General features: G+C 32.0%; 1 protein-coding gene across 1 annotated transcript; it reads right to left on the bottom strand.

Moving 5' to 3' along the window:
- Nucleotides 1-16: 16 nt before the first annotated feature.
- On the bottom strand, nt 17-14435 carry LOC132744842 (tRNA (guanine(6)-N2)-methyltransferase THUMP3-like; the record flags this gene model as incomplete). Its single annotated transcript, XM_060733632.1, is given in 8 exon segments — nt 17-343; nt 1821-1955; nt 3265-3352; nt 9752-9867; nt 10427-10496; nt 11308-12011; nt 12981-13058; nt 13882-14435. Coding segments are annotated over 8 exon segments (1593 nt in total). The 3' UTR covers nt 17-136.
- Nucleotides 14436-17909: the final 3474 nt, after the last annotated feature.

Here is a 17909-nt window from a genome sequence, read left to right on the forward strand (position 1 = left end):
AAACACCAAAACTGACTTGTCGAGCAACATAGGAATTTATAGTATGTTTTACTTTGTTCATGATGATACACATTTTCATTGGCTTTTTTTATTACATTTTTGCCAATCACTTTATAGTCAAAGTTCACAATTGGCATCAGTTATCTTCTCTATTGCTGTCTGGACTTGGTGGAATCTGAAACTTATCTCCCTTTTTCCCTTTCGCAGCAAATATATCTCTGTTGACATTTTTGTCGAAGGGTTCAACTGTTCGCATCAGGACGTAAATACCTCCAGCTAGGCCTCCAATATTTACTCCTAGAGTCTTCGTCCTCTTCCAATACTTTCCAATATACAATAATGTCTGGAAAAAAAATATATATCAAAATGGTTGCCAAGCAACAGCTTAAATCAAAGATAAAAGCCTTTTTATTTTTAAGATTTGTAATTCCACAATTATCAAGAGCTCAAAATATAAGGAAATAAATGTAAAGTTAAATTGGAAGTGTTCAAATAAGTGGAAAAATAAATAAAACAAATGGAAATACCAGACTGAAATATTGATTTTAGAGACAGTAGGAAATGTTTTGTACTGCTTTTCTGTGCAAATTGTGATCTGTAACAGACAGGGTACTTTTAAATAATTTTCTTAATATCTACCTAACATCAAGTCTTATTCAAATCAACATTTGATTTATTGTTTGATATGTCCTTTTAATTACAAGAAATGTTTCCTATACACTGTTTCCTGAAGCACTCTATCTATGGAATGAAAGTGGTGTATAAAGTAACAGCATTTTATAAATCAATATTGAAATTGTACTTAAAAAGAAAAAAATATATTAACATTAACCCCTAAAGACCATCAAAATAATGATTTTACTTTTGTTCACATATTCAAACTGTAATTCTAGTTTCACCTAAAACACTATTTTACTGGGGTACTTGGTAAATAACAAAGATCGTTTTTAAGTACCGGTAACATCAGTTTTGATGTCATCCCGGTCATATACAAATATCTGTAGGATGTTAACCATATCTAATAAGATACTGAAAAGTACTAATCTGTTTCTCTACAAGTACTTGCCAACTTCTCCACATAAACCATGTGAAAAGTAAGACATATCTTCATCAACCAGATCACAACATAGTCTAAAAAAATTTTGATGTCTTATACAAACTTATAATACTTAAAACCTAAAACAATTCTGTCTTATACAAGGACCAGAACTTGAAGCGGTTGTTCAAGCTGGCGGCCAAGTCATGAAAAATTATAATGCTCCCCTATATTTTGTCCAGGCAAATAGGGTTTGTATGTAATTTTGAAATTTTTGAATATGCCCATTCATTAAGGTGATGATTATGACACATGCACTTGAACCAAGTATGTAAACACATCAAGTCTTGTCCCATGTTAAAACTCCTACTTCTAGTTTGTCTGACATCAGGGATTTTTCTCTTTTAATTGGGAAGAGGCCTTAGTCCCGTGATTATGGTAAGAATTATTTCTTAAATTGCTGATTAAGGAATGTAAAAAGCTAGTGTATGTTTTGATATTTGGGAAAACTTCATAATTTTAAAGAAAATTTCTATTAGAAAGTAGCCTTTTATAATACAGTTTGTATAATCATTTCCGCTAATAAATTGTTTAAAATAAACTTCCTTTTAAATCACTATTTTCATTACGTTTTAAAGAACCTAGAAAGAGGTTCATCATGAAACCTCTGGTTTTTTTTAAATATCACAACCTCTGTTTTTTATATCATAACAGAGCTATCAATGAGCACTAAGCATTGACCGCATTATTAAACTAAACAAGACACTGTTACATGATAACTGACCTTCACCATGCATTTTTTATCCTCTGTCAGGAGGCAACATCGACCCCCAGGTTTGACAACTCTTGCCATCTCAAACAAAGCTCCAGGATATAGAGTCCAGTTATTGACCTTGCTACCCATTCTTACACCAAAGGGCTGAAATGTGAAAATAGATGGTAATCCTATATTTAGTTTAGTTTAGCTTATACAAATTTATTTTAGTTTGATTATGTTGGAAGCTATAATCTTACTGAAACACTCTCAAATTCCTTCCTGGAACCAACAAGTACTAAGCAAAGAATGTTTTTTGTTTGGTTTTTTTTTGGGGGGGGGGGGGTTATGTCACATCGACACAGTATAGGTCATTTTGCAATGTTCCAGCTTTATTGGTGGAGGAAGACCTCAGGTGCCCTTCCGTGCATTATTTCAGGCACAAACGGGCATCCGAGTAGAACCACAAACGTTCCGTAAGCTAGCTGGATAGCTTCCTCACATGAAAGAATCCAAAGTCCCTGTCCGGATTCGAACCCACAGCGGTGAGGGGCAAGTGGTTTGAAGTCAACAACCTTAACCACTCGGCCACAGACGCCCCTAGCAATGAATGTAAATTTCTTGTTATCAGTATGTAATGATAGTTAGAGATATGCAGCATTAATAGCATTAAAATCATTACCTTAAGCCAAATTGTTATGAAAAACTATGGGAAATGTAAAACATTAAAGCTAGCATACATTGAAACCTGTCAAAGCTGCAGGAGATCAGTCTTAAAGGAAACAAAATTAAGCCTTTGCTTCCTTTGCTACATCAAAGAGAAAGTTTTGCACTGTTTACTAAAATTCAAACACTCTTTAAAACAGTTACTCATTAATTACTATTTAATAAGATATAGTTCAATAATATTTTATTGTATATTTGTGATATACCCATTTAAAGTTGGACCAACAGTTATACAATGTACAAGCATTATAATAGTCCTTTCCTTGAGGTGGCATATACACTATATATTTTTCTGCTTTTTCATTTTACAGTTTTCAATGGAGATATTCCAAAATCACATTAATATTAAATTATCTGAAAGACTTAAGGAAGTACAAAATTTTATATAAGCCATTTTTATAGTGACCATTTTCAAAATGATTTTATATACCACTAGATTTGGTACATTAAACAAATTTATAATTTACAAAACAGCACATGTTAAGCGGGTTTGTTAATTGACATATTTTTCAATTTGGAACAAAAGTACTACTCATATATTCTTTAAAACTTTAAAGTTTTTACATATCTTATTGTAGCAATAAGAGGAATCTGAACATTAAATTTCAAATGATATAAACAGGGGAGACAATTTTAGGCACTCCAAGTCCAAATAGTATATATTCTATACCTCATCATATATACCAGTCTGCTCAATATAATTCAGAAAACTTAATGCATTTTGAGAATACATTTATCATACACTTACAAGATCAGTTACAAATGCATCTACAGACTGATCCCTCATTGGTAGATTACAAACATCCCATCTTACAGCATCCAGTAACATTGATGACCTGTCAGTGAAGAGAAATTTTATTTCTATATAACTGTAACAATATATTCATATAAAAACAACAACAACATTTTCAGCTAGTGTAAACAATAAACCCAAGTATTTTACCATTGACCTGTTATATTTGTGTAATGCATTTGCCCATCTCTGAGTCTCAGACAGTCCATTAAATGTTTAAAAGGTATATATAAAGCTTTATCACATAAACCGCGGCGCAGGAGTGTAATAAAGCCATTTAATAACAAGAGCTGTCACAGGAGACAGCGAAGCTCGACTAATAAAATACTGGACGCAGTAAGGACAAAACTATGAAAGAAAAATCAATTATGTATAATTACGTATTAAGTTATAGTAAAAAAATAGCATTTGTTAACATTAATTCCAAGATCAAGGGGAATAATTATAGAAATAGTCATGCTAGAGTTATGGATCTTGCCACACAACATTTGTGTAATGATAAGAAATATATATTTGAAGTTTGAAGTAGATACCTTAAAAAGTAAAGAAGTTATTATATTTCTTAAAGAAAATCCTAAGTTCAAAGAGAGATAAATCTGTAAATATTGCTTCAAGAGTTATGAACATTGTCACATAAAATGTAATTAATGATAAGGTATAAGTATTTGAAGTTTGAGGTAGATACCTTTAAAAATAAAAAAGTTAAAATAAAAAATAACATTTTTCTAGTAAATAAATCTAAGTTTATGGGGAGATAATTCTTGCAATATTGGTGCTAGAGTTATGAACCTTGTCACATAAGATGTGGATGATGATTACGTAAATATATTTGAAGTATGAAGTTGATCCCTTTAGAAATAAATAAGTTACAGTAAAAAATAATATTTTTTGAGGAAAATTCTAAGTTAAAAGGGAGATAAATCTGAAAATATTGGTGCTAGAGTTATGAACCTTGTCACATAAGATGGGGATGATGATAACGTAAATATATTTGAAGTATGAGGTCGATCCCTTAAGAAATAAAGAAGAAACAGTAAGAAATAGTATTTTTTGAGGAAAATTCTAAGTTCAAGGGGAGATAAATCTGAAAATATTGGTGCTAGAGTTATGAACCTTGTCACATAAGATGGGGATGATGATAAGGTATATATATTTTAGGGCTGGGTATTGATCAGAAATTTTCGATACGATACGTATTGCGATACAGACCAACGATACACAATACGTATTGACGATACAGTACAATGATGCTTCATTGTTAGGATGTACTTATTAAAAGTACTATTTACATTTCATAGATTCCCTGGTGAAATTATTGAATCTTTCTTATTTCTGTTTTAGATTTTGACTTTGTTAATGATGATATATAATACAGAGCCGGTGCATAGGTACCTTAATTAGTACATTTGAGATAATATTTTGAAAATGACATGATGGCCCCTTTTTTTATCCCCCGCCGAAAATTTTCGGCGGAGGATATAGAAATAGTCTCCGTCCGTCCGACCTTCCGTCCTTCCGTCCGTCCTTCCGTCCGACATTTTTGTCCGGAGCATATCTCTAAAAGTATTTGAGTTATCAACTTGAAACTTCATAGGTGGATAGAACTCATTGAGGAGGAGTGCAGTGCACAAGAATGATAACTCTACCTTGCATGATTTTTGAGTTATTGCCCTTTGTTATTTTTCAAAATTGATTTTTGTCCAGAGCATAACTCCAAAAGCCTATGAGATATTAACATGAAACTTCATAGGTGCATAGATCTCACTCAGGAGGTGTGCAGTGCACAAGAATGATAACTCTACCTTTCATAATTTTTGAGTTATTGCCCTTTGTTATTTTTCATACCTTATTTTTCACCTGAGTGGAGCATAACTCAAAAAGTGTTTGAGATATCAACATGAAATGTCATAGGTGGATAGATCTTATTGAGGAGGAATGTTGTGCGCAAGAATGATAACTCTTCCCTATACAATTTTTGAGTTATTGCCCTTTGTTTTTTTTTTCATGCTATTTTGTCCAGAGCTTATCTCAAAAAGTATTTGAGGTATCAACTTGAAACTTCAATGGTGGATGGATCTCATTGAGGAGGAGTGCAGTGCTTAAGAATGATAAATCTACCCTGCATTATTTTTGAGTTATTGCCCTTTGTTATTTTTCAAAAATTAATTTTTGTCCAGAGCATAACTCAAAAGGCCTTTGAGATATTAAAATGAAACTTCATAGGTGCATAGATCTCACTCAGGAGGTGTGCACTGTACAAGAATGATAACTCTACCTTTTATAATTTTTGAGTTATTGCCCTTTGTTCTTTTTCATACTTAATTTTTCAATTCAATTTTTTTCTCAAAAAGTATTTGAGGTATCAACTTGAAACTTCATAGGTGAATAGATTTTACTGAGGAGGGATGCAGCACACAAGAATGATGACCTACCCTGCATTATTTTTCAGTAATTGCCCTTTGTTATTTTCAGCATAGGTTTCAAATCTGTAATCACTATAGCCATCAGTTTTCATTACCAAAAGACCTCTTAAAATGGAATTATTCTGCTCTACTACATATACATTCTTCCAATGAGCAAACACATTCGGCGGGGGATGGCCATGTTGACATGGCTCTTGTTAGAATTTTATATAACAATTATTTTGAAAAAAAAAGCTTTGTAGAGAAATAATTCAATGCAAAAATATAATTATGTAAATACTAGGAAAAGTTAACACAGAAAATAATTAAAACATCAATATTTTTTATGACAGGAGTCTAGTACTGTCTACAAGTCAACTGTTCTAAATTATAAGATCTTTATAATAAAATCAAATTTTTGTAGAATTTGAAATATATACGCTGAGAAAGTATTGGAACATTGAAAATTTTTCTAACAAATCATGTTTTTTCTATCTTAAACGGTAAAATTACAATAAAAATATAAATATAGGAATGATGTTGCGGTGTCGTAATCCGTAACGTACCGGGAAACGATGTTTTATAGCTACGTCTTCGCGCAGTCACATTTATTTAGTTAGCAAACTACATCTTGGAAAATCAATAAATTTGTAGGATTTATGTGTTAACAAGATGTGTTTGATTAAATTACAAGTAAATGTTTGGTCTAATACATACTTCTGCCGACCTGAAATTATTTTTTACCAGTGTAAGAAATATGAGATTGAATGGCCAGATAAATTTTGTCACGGATTTATCCGTCATTTTGTGTATTGACACATTCTTTGTTCCACCTGAACTAATCAATGCAGCCTTTCAGATATTGCTGAGGGCCTTCTTAACATTTACTTTAGAGAAAATTCCACACTTTTGACGTTTGTGCTGACATTTTAAAGACGATAATTTTAATGTAAAGCCATCATGTTTATAAGTTACAGAATTATTAGGTTGTCTCCCTTTGTATCGGTATAGCTAAAACCCGATAACCGTACCGTATTGAAAAACGGAAAATCGATAAATACCGATTTACCGGTATATTGATCCAGCCCTAATATATTTGAAGTATTAGGTTGATCCCTTAAGAAATAAAGAAGTATCAGTAAAAAATAGTATTTTTTAAGGAAAATTCTAAGTTCAAGGGGAGATAAATCTGAAAATATTGGTGCTAGAGTTATGAACCTTGTCACATAAGATGTGGTTGATGATAAGGAACATATCATTGAAGTTTGAAGTTGATACCTTAAGAAATGACAAAGTTATAGTGAAAAATATTTTACTGCACCAAAACTTTAATCTAAAATCTGGACGCGGACGCCGACGCCGGGGCGAGTAGGAAAGCTCTCCATATACTTCGTATAGTCGAGCTAAAAATGATATTACACTAGTGTAATAACACTTTGACGTCACGTCATTTGCGCTATATAGAAACATAGCGTTAAAGCGCTTATGTTAGCGTTACACTATAGGCGCGTCAATGAAAAATGACTCATTTTAACAGTTTATCGTTCTTATTCTATATATGTGATAAAAAGAATATTATATTCGTGTAGATTCAATACTAAATTTATTGAACTTGTTGAATAAAACAATATTATGCTCGCCCTGTCTCCAATTTGGTTATATAACATGTTTCCCATTTCTAATAGTAAAATCATGGGCAAGTCCTACTTGTAATTGGAAACTATCCATTGTTAATGAACTATCCATTGTTAATGTCTTTTGATAAAAGCATTATGCAGTCAAGAGTTAAGAACTTGGTTGGACCCACATTTGCATTCCAGCCTACTTTTACATGTATAATGGTCGCATAGCCAAGTCGATTTTTAGTGACTTAATTCATTAAAAAAGTTCAAAAAACTACACCAGAAAGGTTCATGGACTATGATCTAAGACTTTAGACATTTCTATACTGTTTTCAAAGTTATAGTATTATATTAATCTTAATCAAAACGTTAATATTTATGGGACTCCATTGATGTCTTTTGACATGTAGGGGGCTTAAAATATTTTTCCAACATATTTGTACCATTTGATGCATGTTTGACCTCAACCTGTTTTTCCAGGATAATTATTTTTATTGTGCAAAATGACACAAAAATGAAAAGCTAAAGCTTTGCAACACTTTTCACTTAAATCAAGCTAAGATTTATTGCACTTACTACCAATTTTCAATCTAATTCTGAGTTTATTTCTTTATCATCCTTTGCAGATTTTTCCATTTCAAGTACTTACCTTGATCTTTGAAATAAAATAAAATTTTATGTTTTGTTTTTTTTTTGGCTTTTTAACGTCAATGGAGTTCCTTTAAAACTTTTCAATATTATTATCTGGGAAAGGAGACCCCTCTATAACAATGAAAACAACAATATAATATGAAAATATTGCAGACTTTATTTGAGACTTTTATTTGTCTGTTCATGAGAGATAATATAAAAGTGCAACATCCTAACATTTATCATTCCAATGCGAGGCATTTTTTTTTAAAGTTTACATTATCAATGTATCTATTTCTGTAGGAATATTCCTCCAATTTACATGCATTTGTTAACACTTTATCTTGTAGTGCATAATCCATGTCTGAGCCTAACTGGTACAGTGTCAGTATTCATTACTCAATTTATACACTGAATGCATGAATTACACTCTAAAAGCCAGGGAAACAAATGAAATTAGTAACAGGCTCGTCAAAAGTCTCTAAAAATATATCTGAAGACTTTCTCCCATTTTACCCAGTTACATAATATACTTTATTTTCTTCCACAATTCTTTCCAAATGGAAATGATGGTGAACTAGACATTCCTTCATCCCACTGGGCTCATATCTTTTAATGTTCAAGACCAAAATCTAGAAATTTTGGACTTTCCAACGCTATTTATTATGTAGCACAAATGTAATACAAATTATACCACTACAGAATCTAAGCAAAATTTTTATCATGATCAATTTCAGATAAAAAAGTAAGACAATATCATCTGTGTTTAGACTAAGAGGTCAATGATAGAATGATTAAGGTCAAATGGTTTCAAATCACTTGCCTTCTTTTTGTGTAAGAAGCTATAAGCTTAAAGACACACTCCCAAGTCCTTTCTTAGAATCAACCAATACTGAACAATGAGTGTAAAGTTTCCTGCTGAACAACTTGCCCATGAAAGGGTTTGAACCCGAGTGACTAGCCATCCTTAGATTACATGTACTTGTGTAACCACATGACCATGCCACTACCACTCCTCTTTTACTGTTTACTGATGAAAAGTCACATTATAAGCCAAAAACAACTAGAAATGTGTCGTCACTGTCAAAAATCATCAAACCATGACCAAATTCAAACTTGACCTGCGCATTCCTTTGACGTATCAATATGTCAAATTTGAGTTGAATGTGTAATACTTTTGGGGAGATAATGAACAGAAACTGGAAATTTCATATTATTTTCAAAGTGAAAGGGACATTACTCTGACAAAAATCATTGAACCATGACCAAATTCAAACTTGACCTGCGCATTCCTTTGACGTATCCATATGTCAAGTTTGAGTTGAAAGTGTAATACCGTAAGGGAGATAATGAGAGGAAACTGAAAATTTTATATTATTTTCAAAGTAAAAGGGGCATAACTCTGCCAGAAATCATTGAACCATGACCAAATTCGAACTTGACCAGTCCTGTATTTTGTCATGACATATCCATATGTCAAATTTGAGTTGAATGTGTGCAATCATGACTAAGATAATGAACGGAAACTGATGATGACGGAATGACAGAATGACCGTAATGAAGGAATGACGGAACAGGATAACACAAAACACTATATGCCCCAGCCATTATATGGCGGGGGCATAAAAATTCACTAAGGCCATCTGTTTTGTTTGTACAGTGTATGTTTATTTTTCTGTTTGTTAAGCCAATCTTAAACATAATTTGTCATATCCCGGCAGTTGATTATATTTATAACTAATTTCTTATATCATCATAAATTCTCTAGGTGGTTAAAATAATACTTACATGTTTTCTTGTTTCCTTTTTTCATCTAAATCCTGAATGTTTCCATAACATCTTTGTAAAGCACGTTTGCCTATCTCACCAGCTAAGTTGAAACTGTATGGCCAACGGGAAGCACCCTGTCAAATTGATTTGAATTAATTTTTATAGAAATCCATGAAACTTACATGTTATACATTTGTGCTAGTATTAGTATTTCTATTACATGTGACTAATTTGTTTATCTTTTCCATTGTAATATTTCAATCAAAGGCAATGTTTAGTCCCCCCTCCCCCCAATACCTACCTAAGTAGCCCTACAATACTTATTTGAAATAAAGACAAAGAACAATACTACCTTAGCAAATGAAACCTTCAACTTGAAAACCTAAATGAGCCGCGTCACAACAAAACCAACATAGTGTGTTTGCGACCAGCATGGATCCAGACTAGCCTGCGCATCCGCACAGTCTGTTCAGGATCCATGCTGTTCGCTATCAGTTTCTCTACTTGTAATAGAGTTGGTAAGCGAACAGCATGGATCCTGATCAGACTGCGCAAATGCACAGGCTGGTCTGGATCCATGCTGGTCGCAAACGCACTATGCTAGTTTTGTCCTGACGCGGCTCATATAGGTTTTCAAGTTGAAGGTTTCATTTGCTAAGGTTGAAGGTTTCATTTGACGCGACTCATATGTACCTGTAATGGTATGCTTCCAGTACCACACATAGGGTCACACACAACATCTCCTTTCTTTATATCACACAACCTACAAATATAATGAGAACAAGATTACATTTATAATTTTATTAACCTAATGTGAACAATTATCAAACATTTTATTTTTAAATGTCTCATCCTACAGACTTTGCCAAACTATGACTGTACTTAGAAGAATGCCTGAAACTTAATAAGTGAGACAATTTAGTTGTTCAAACCCATTTGCAAGATCTTTCTTTTGCTAAATATAATCATACTGGACACCTGGTCTGAAACTCATCAGACATTACTAGACTGCTTCAAAACCTGAAGATAACATTTTCTTTCTGTCCAATAATATTAAAGAATCATATTCAGCCTAATAGATTAAAGGGACTCCACTGAGGTTTTCTGACATGATGGGACTGGAAATATTTTTTCCAGATAAATGTACTATTTGATGTAGGTTTAGACCACTAATCTTTGTGCAAACTTTCAGATCATTCGCACACTTTGTTTTTCCAGAATAATTTTTCAAACTTAAAAAAATGACCCAAAATGAAAAGTGTTTAAACACTTTTCACTTAAATGGGGCTAAGAAAAACATAAAAATATGATTTTCAATTTTTTTTAAAAGTATGTTTCTACACTATTTTGCATATATTTCTGTTTAAAGTGCCCCAGCTCATTTATGTAAGTAATTCAAATGTTATGCTTTTAGGCTTTTAAACCTCAGTGGAGTTCCTTTAATATGAACATAATTATCATTTTCAGCGTAGCAATAACAACCTTTTATTTTTCTATAAATACATTGTACAATTTATGTAATCATAAATGTTTAAGTTCCAATTTAAGGTAAAGATCGCCTAACATTTCATTACCTGAGCATGCCGTAAGCAATGGTAGGTCTGAGTGTGGTTGGTCCGAAATGTGATATATTTCTTCGATGTAGACTTTCCTTTGTCAATCCTAGTGACACAGTAACATCGTTATCATCTATTCCAAGAATTACCTCAATATCAAACTCTGTCAGCTTAACATTCCAACCAAAATATCTATAAATAGCACCACCAAAGTTTGAAGCAGCGGTCATAGAATCAAAGTTATGATTATTGCCCACCCTGTGACAAGTCACTCTGAATGAAGGCATCATAGGATTCCATGGGTTTTCTCTAACCCTTGGTTTTTTTGCAACAATTTCTAAGTTTTCAATTTCTTCTGTATGTGAAGGTTCAATGACTTCATCAATTTTATCATTCTTATCTGAACATGCTTTATCTATTTCTAATTCAGTTTTTGATTCATTTTCATCAGCACAAACATGTGACTGCTTTTTGTCTCTTTCTTCACGTCTATTTTCAAATCTCTTATTTCGTTTGTTTCTTTTCTTTGCTCTTCTAGAGAGTTTTTCCCCAGGACTGGTTTGTCTTGGAGGAGGGATTACAACCTCTCCAAAGTCAGTTGTTATTTCATCAGGGTAATCTGCTACAGCATGCTCAAAACTGAAGAATTTCCGCCAAATTTTCAAACCTGATGGCCAGTCAACAGAGCCAACAAGATTTCTTAGTCTTTGAAGATTTTCATTCTAGAAAAACAATAACTGTTCTCATTTAAGATGATATAAAATCTGAGATTCCTCATTAAAAGAAAAAGGAAGCAAAAGACAATTTTTAATTTTTAGCCTGGATTAAGAGAACTTTGATATGACATTGTTAAACATTATTTAAAGAAATAATGTTTAACAAAGCAAAAAGTTATACTAAATTTACTGTTTATAGTCTAAAATGCCAAATAACAGCACTGCAAAGACAGGGCTTGAATATGAGTAACAAAAGTAATCTTTCAATAAAGGGAGAAACCCATCAAGAAACTTGTCCGAAAAATGTTTTGTCTGAAATATCCTTATGATATTGTATGACTCCAAAGTGGTGGCATTTTATACCCTAGGTGCACGATTCATAAAACTTTTATAGAACTCTATTAGGCAATGCTATATGCTAAATATAAAGGGATAGTATTTATCCACAAAAAAATAAACTGTGTTTTCCTATACTTTAGTCTACATAATGCAAGTGACTCCCGGGGCTGGGCCAAGTTTGACCTGAGGGTATATAACTTTTGCATAAATCTATAAATTGATGTTACATGCCAAACATCTAAGCTCTGGGCTTTGTAGTTTCACAAAATAAGACACAAGCACTTCCTGGTAAACATTTCTGCCAAGTAGTTTCAATTTCCTTCCACTGGTTCAAAAGATGCAGACCAGCAAACACAAAAACTGCTAACAGACAAATGACCAGGTGCTCAACATTTAATATATATGCCAAAATTTTTTCAGGTGTATAAAAGTTAATAATCTCATAATGATAATAATCTCATAATGATAAAGTACTAGAAAATACATAAATACAGGCACAATGAATGAATTTTTCTTTGATGTTTCTCTAAACATTATAAATTCTAATGTACTGACATTGTACATGTAAACAAGAAACCGCCATCTAGGAGTTAGCTGGATAGCCTTACAAAAAGGTAAAAAAGCAATAGAATCTACCTGATCCTGTGTAAACTTGAAGTCAACGACTTGCGTCATCACTACCCTACAGTTGTCCACACATCCAAGGTCAGTTACCTGAATAAGGTAAAGTTAAGCGATAGGTAATTGGATAGGTAATTGGACGGAAGTGTTCCTTACAAAAAATAGACAACATAATGGGTATGTAAGCTTATTGAACTGCTAAGATCTGTGACAATGAACAGCACAATGACAAATTTGGTGATGTTTATCAAATGTGCACTTAAAATTCAAGAATATAATATACTACGACAAAATGACTAATTATATGAATCATGTTGATTTTGTTGATAGTTAATGTGTTAATTTGTCACCTCAGTGGATTCCTTTATCCTCCAAGGATTTTGCATATTCCTCTGTAACTGGGGTTTTTCTCTCTTTATTTGGAAGAGGCCTTAGCCTCTTGATTTTGGGAAATATTATGGCTAAAATTGTTAATTTAGGAAAATAAAAACCTGGTGTGAGTTTTTGGGATAACTGCATGGTTTTAAAAGAAATTTCAATTGGGAACAGGTCTTAAAATTATATGCCTCTGTTATGTATTACAATGTAAAGAAGGCCTGCTTTTACTGCTAGACAGTTCGGGTAAGAACTTTCTTATACCATCTAAACTTGCTTTCAACTGGGACATGATATAATGGGACAATCAATAGAGATTACTGATTAGCCCAAAATTATCTTTTTGGGGGAAAACAGTCTGCATATTTCAAATTTTGACAATGATGCATATACTTTGACAACTATAATTATATATATGTTAATAAAACTTTACAGTTTCAGTACTGTACTATATAAAGATTAAACAAGACTGTATAACTCCGATAGATTAATTTATCGCGGTAATGTTTACATCAACACCGTTTCTGTTAAACTTATTTACCTGTTCGACTTTGTCAATAGGGCATTTTATGCTAATTCGACCTCTCAGTATTTTGCATTTAGTATTAAACCTTTCCTCAGCTTCCTCTGCAGCTACTTCTTCAAATCCTGTGACAACTGTTGCCTCAACTGTGCAATTATTTTCGTCTTCTGTCGGCTTTTGAGCACAAGACACGTCTTCCATGGGCGCCGCCATCTTGTCGTGTTTACTTCATGGTCACGTGACCATGGAAAGTGTGTAGGCAAGTGTGTATTTCACTTTCAGTTTAGTCATGACGGAGTAGGCCAGACGTTTGTTTGGTAACTGATAAGAAATCTGATTAAATGATCTTTGTTTTGAATGGGTCTGTCTGTAAAAGTAGAGTAAAAGGAATGTATCGAGAAACTTTGGATTTACAGAATGTCTCTCTAAAAAGATGAGACTAACTTTTAATAAAGTTGCCTACACTATCTTGGTTTCTTACTTGATTGTATCATGTTACACGGGATATATTATTGTAAGGAATAAAGTATGGAAAGAAAAACTTCAACAGGAAAAGTTTCGTCAGATGTCAGGTATAAAGGAAATAAACGTTATTTAAAATTAATTGTTGTATCAGTTAAATTTTGTAAACTTAAATTTTAAATGAAATAAAATTAGATCTGTAATTATTAATTAGCCCAAAATCAATTTATGATTTAATAGATATTTAATTTATTATTTAATTAATGCACGTTTTATTGGATATTTTAGGGATTATGTAGATCTTTGTGTACAATCACAGTGAAAGAATGTATAATAATGTGTTTCAATTAGTGACACATTAAATCATTGTTTAATTGAAAAAAAACATTTATTTTATCCTATATTTTTTTCTCCAAAATTAGTAATGAATTATATATCATTGCATGTTCACTTATGCCTTTTCTCACATACTTGTCTTGGTGTATTGTTTTTAATTTTTGACTGTCTAAGTCTTATTATTGTGAAGTCCTGAAAATTGAAGACTGAATTCCTGAAAATGACTCAAATTCAGTATTTAAAGTGAAGAAGGAAAGTTATAATTAATTTTAACAATTAACATGGGGTGGTTTAATACATTACAGTTTACATTCAGATGCCATCTTTGATTTTGTCAAATAAAACAAAATAGTTTTGGTTCCATCAATGTGTGAGCGTTTCCTATTGATTGTGGAAATAATAATTCAGATTTCCTTTTTTAAAAGTGCACAATTTCCAACATTATAATAACTTAAAAAGCCATAACTTAATTTTTTTTTATAGATAATATTTAGAAAAAGAACAAAACTATTCTGAAATGCACGAAATGAGCTGTATGTAATGAAATAACTTATTCATTGGAAAAAAAAACAATAGCATGGGGTTGCTGAAATAAGGCCCCATTCCAAATATTTACCAAAACAGCCTCTTTTTTGCAATTCAAAAAGCTATCCCAACATCAGTTCAAAGAAAACTATTCTAAATTCTGAGAAAGATTTGAACTGTTTTGACTTGTTTCTTTAAAAAAAATGACATGTTTTACGATCATACACTAGAGATTTTCAACTGTTTAGAATTTCTAAAATTTTCCAAACTTCAGAATAATTTTCCCAATTTATGCCAGAGGCCCTTTCCCAAATTAGCTGGAAAAGGCCTTGGGAAATTCTTGGGAAATTCAATTATTACCAGTAGTCTGTAGGACTTTTTCAATTCAATATTGATTTCCAAGATGAAAAAAAAATGAACTAAAACATTTTTAAAGTTACAACTGCATGCCTAACTTTTTATTTCCCAAAAAGTCTTGGTTTTGTGAACATTAAAGTTTTTTGTATCTATTGTATAAACCCCTTTAAGGAGAGATAATATATCTGTCATACTGTTAAAATTTAACACAGTGCATACTTTATTACCAACCTGAATCAATTTAATTTACATGCACTTGTATGTAGCTGAAAGGAAGTTCAAATTTATGATATACCACTTTAAAGTTTAAATGTTTTATTGAATCTGTTACCATGGGCTTATATTAAAATTACTTTACAGCATATTCTTGTTAAAATTTTCTGTAACACCGCTTTATACAAAAATAATTTTTTCTAATAAATTTAAAAATTCAACAACTATCATTAGCATTACTTTATCGATTAAGTTATCATTCCTTTAGATAACAAAAGTTACCACTGGCCTCAGTCTGATAACAGTAAGTGGGAAGATTTATTCCCAAAGAGGGGGAATAGTCTTTAATAAAAGCAATTTTTTGTTAAATAGTAAAGGGTTGAGATTTCAATCCCTCCATTTTTTTTACAAATAATTATACATTTTCAGTCCGATTACAAATTTTTAAAGTTGTCGTGGGAAAATTTTGCTTAAAAGTTATTACCAATAAAAATTTAAAAAAGTGCTAAATATAATTTAGTTAAAAAAAGTATCTAAAAATTATTCTAAGATATATAGTTGGATTAATATAAAAAATATATTATTTAATAGTTTTCCCAAAAAGAAATCTCAGTATTTTTTTTTCCAATTTTAAGCCAATTTTTAATTCATTTATTTAAACAAAATTGTAGTTTTTAAAGAAGAAATTTCTTCACTGTCAATTATTGTAGATCAAAATATTTTGGTTATATAAAATAAAGGGGGGCCACAAGCACAATCAATTCGGGGTTTTGAGTGACCCCGGGGGACATATCATTTGATAATTTAATGAAATCCCTTTCCGTAAAATTTTATTTTCATAATAAATGTCATAAATACATGATGTGTAAGCTATGTTATAAAAGGGGCACCAATCGGGTTTCTCAGGGGTAAAGGGAAAAACTAAATTTTAAACTTAGGTTAAGCGCGCAACCATTTCACCCACTTGCTTTGGATTAGTTAGTTAACTTAATATTTAATTTGATTTGTAAGTGGAAGCTCATAATAAGCTTATTGAAACAGTCTCAAATCTGTTCTTGGAACCAACCAGTACTAAGCAATGAGCGTAAAGTTTCTTGCTCACAGAAACAACAGATTGCCCCTGATAGGATTTGAACCCAAACAGCAAGCAATGCTAAGATTACTAGTCTGATGCCTTTACCACAGTTTCCATGCCACCACTCATCATCAGTTGAGCTAATAGGCTATATCTTAAAGGGTTTACCTCTAGCCTCAAACAGGATCATTCTCTCTGTCTTACTGTATAATTCATTTACAAAAATGTATGTCCTACATGTATATGCCATCATTGTAAACTGAGTCATGCCAGAAGTCTGCCTATAAAATCAGAATTATTAGTCAGTATCAAACCCTGGACAAAAAATAAATGAGATGCAGGTTTGATACAGTTGGGATGGGGCAACTTCTGTATTTATGTACTACATTGAAACTAACAGGTGTCAAAGATACTGGCATCTGAAATGCAACAGTGAATGAACAGAAAGAAAAAAAAACTGTTGGCTTTAAAATTGATCGAATTCTTGAAAGCTGAAAACTGGATAGTAAAATGTCTTAAAATGGCCACATCACAAATTTAGTGTATGTTAAACTCACTGACTTAAAAAAAAATGAATTCTTTCATTTCAGGATATTTAATTAGTTTAATGTACATAATACACTACATACATGTACCTCTCTCAGAGAGGGTTATTGGCGACGCCGGTGAGCGGCGTCGTCTATTATGGAACGCTTTTTATTTTTGCCTATGGAAGGAGCTGTTATTATTAGCAGTTAATTTCATGTTGTGTAAATTAGTTTTATTTTGATTCGTAAAAATCAAGTAAACAAATGTGTTGTTATATTTGTATTTAATAACTTTATGTAAAAAGCATGTGCATTGTGATATTATTTTCACGAAATTGCGGGTTAAGTTTAACAGCTTGTCCCTTAGTTTTAATGACAATACTAAAACCCGGATTTCGAATATCGTTGTGGTCTAGATTGAGGCCGTATCATTTATACATTTTCAAAATTTTCCTACAAGAAGAAAGTTCACCTGCAATTGAGTATAAGGATAGGTAATGGAACTGTTGTAAACGATTATCCTATTGATTTTATCCTTATTACATTTATCT

The sequence above is a fragment of the Ruditapes philippinarum genome, unplaced genomic scaffold (genome assembly GCF_026571515.1).
Source record: "Ruditapes philippinarum isolate M1 unplaced genomic scaffold, ASM2657151v2 ctg316_1_1_1_1, whole genome shotgun sequence".
Taxonomy (NCBI): domain Eukaryota; kingdom Metazoa; phylum Mollusca; class Bivalvia; order Venerida; family Veneridae; genus Ruditapes; species Ruditapes philippinarum.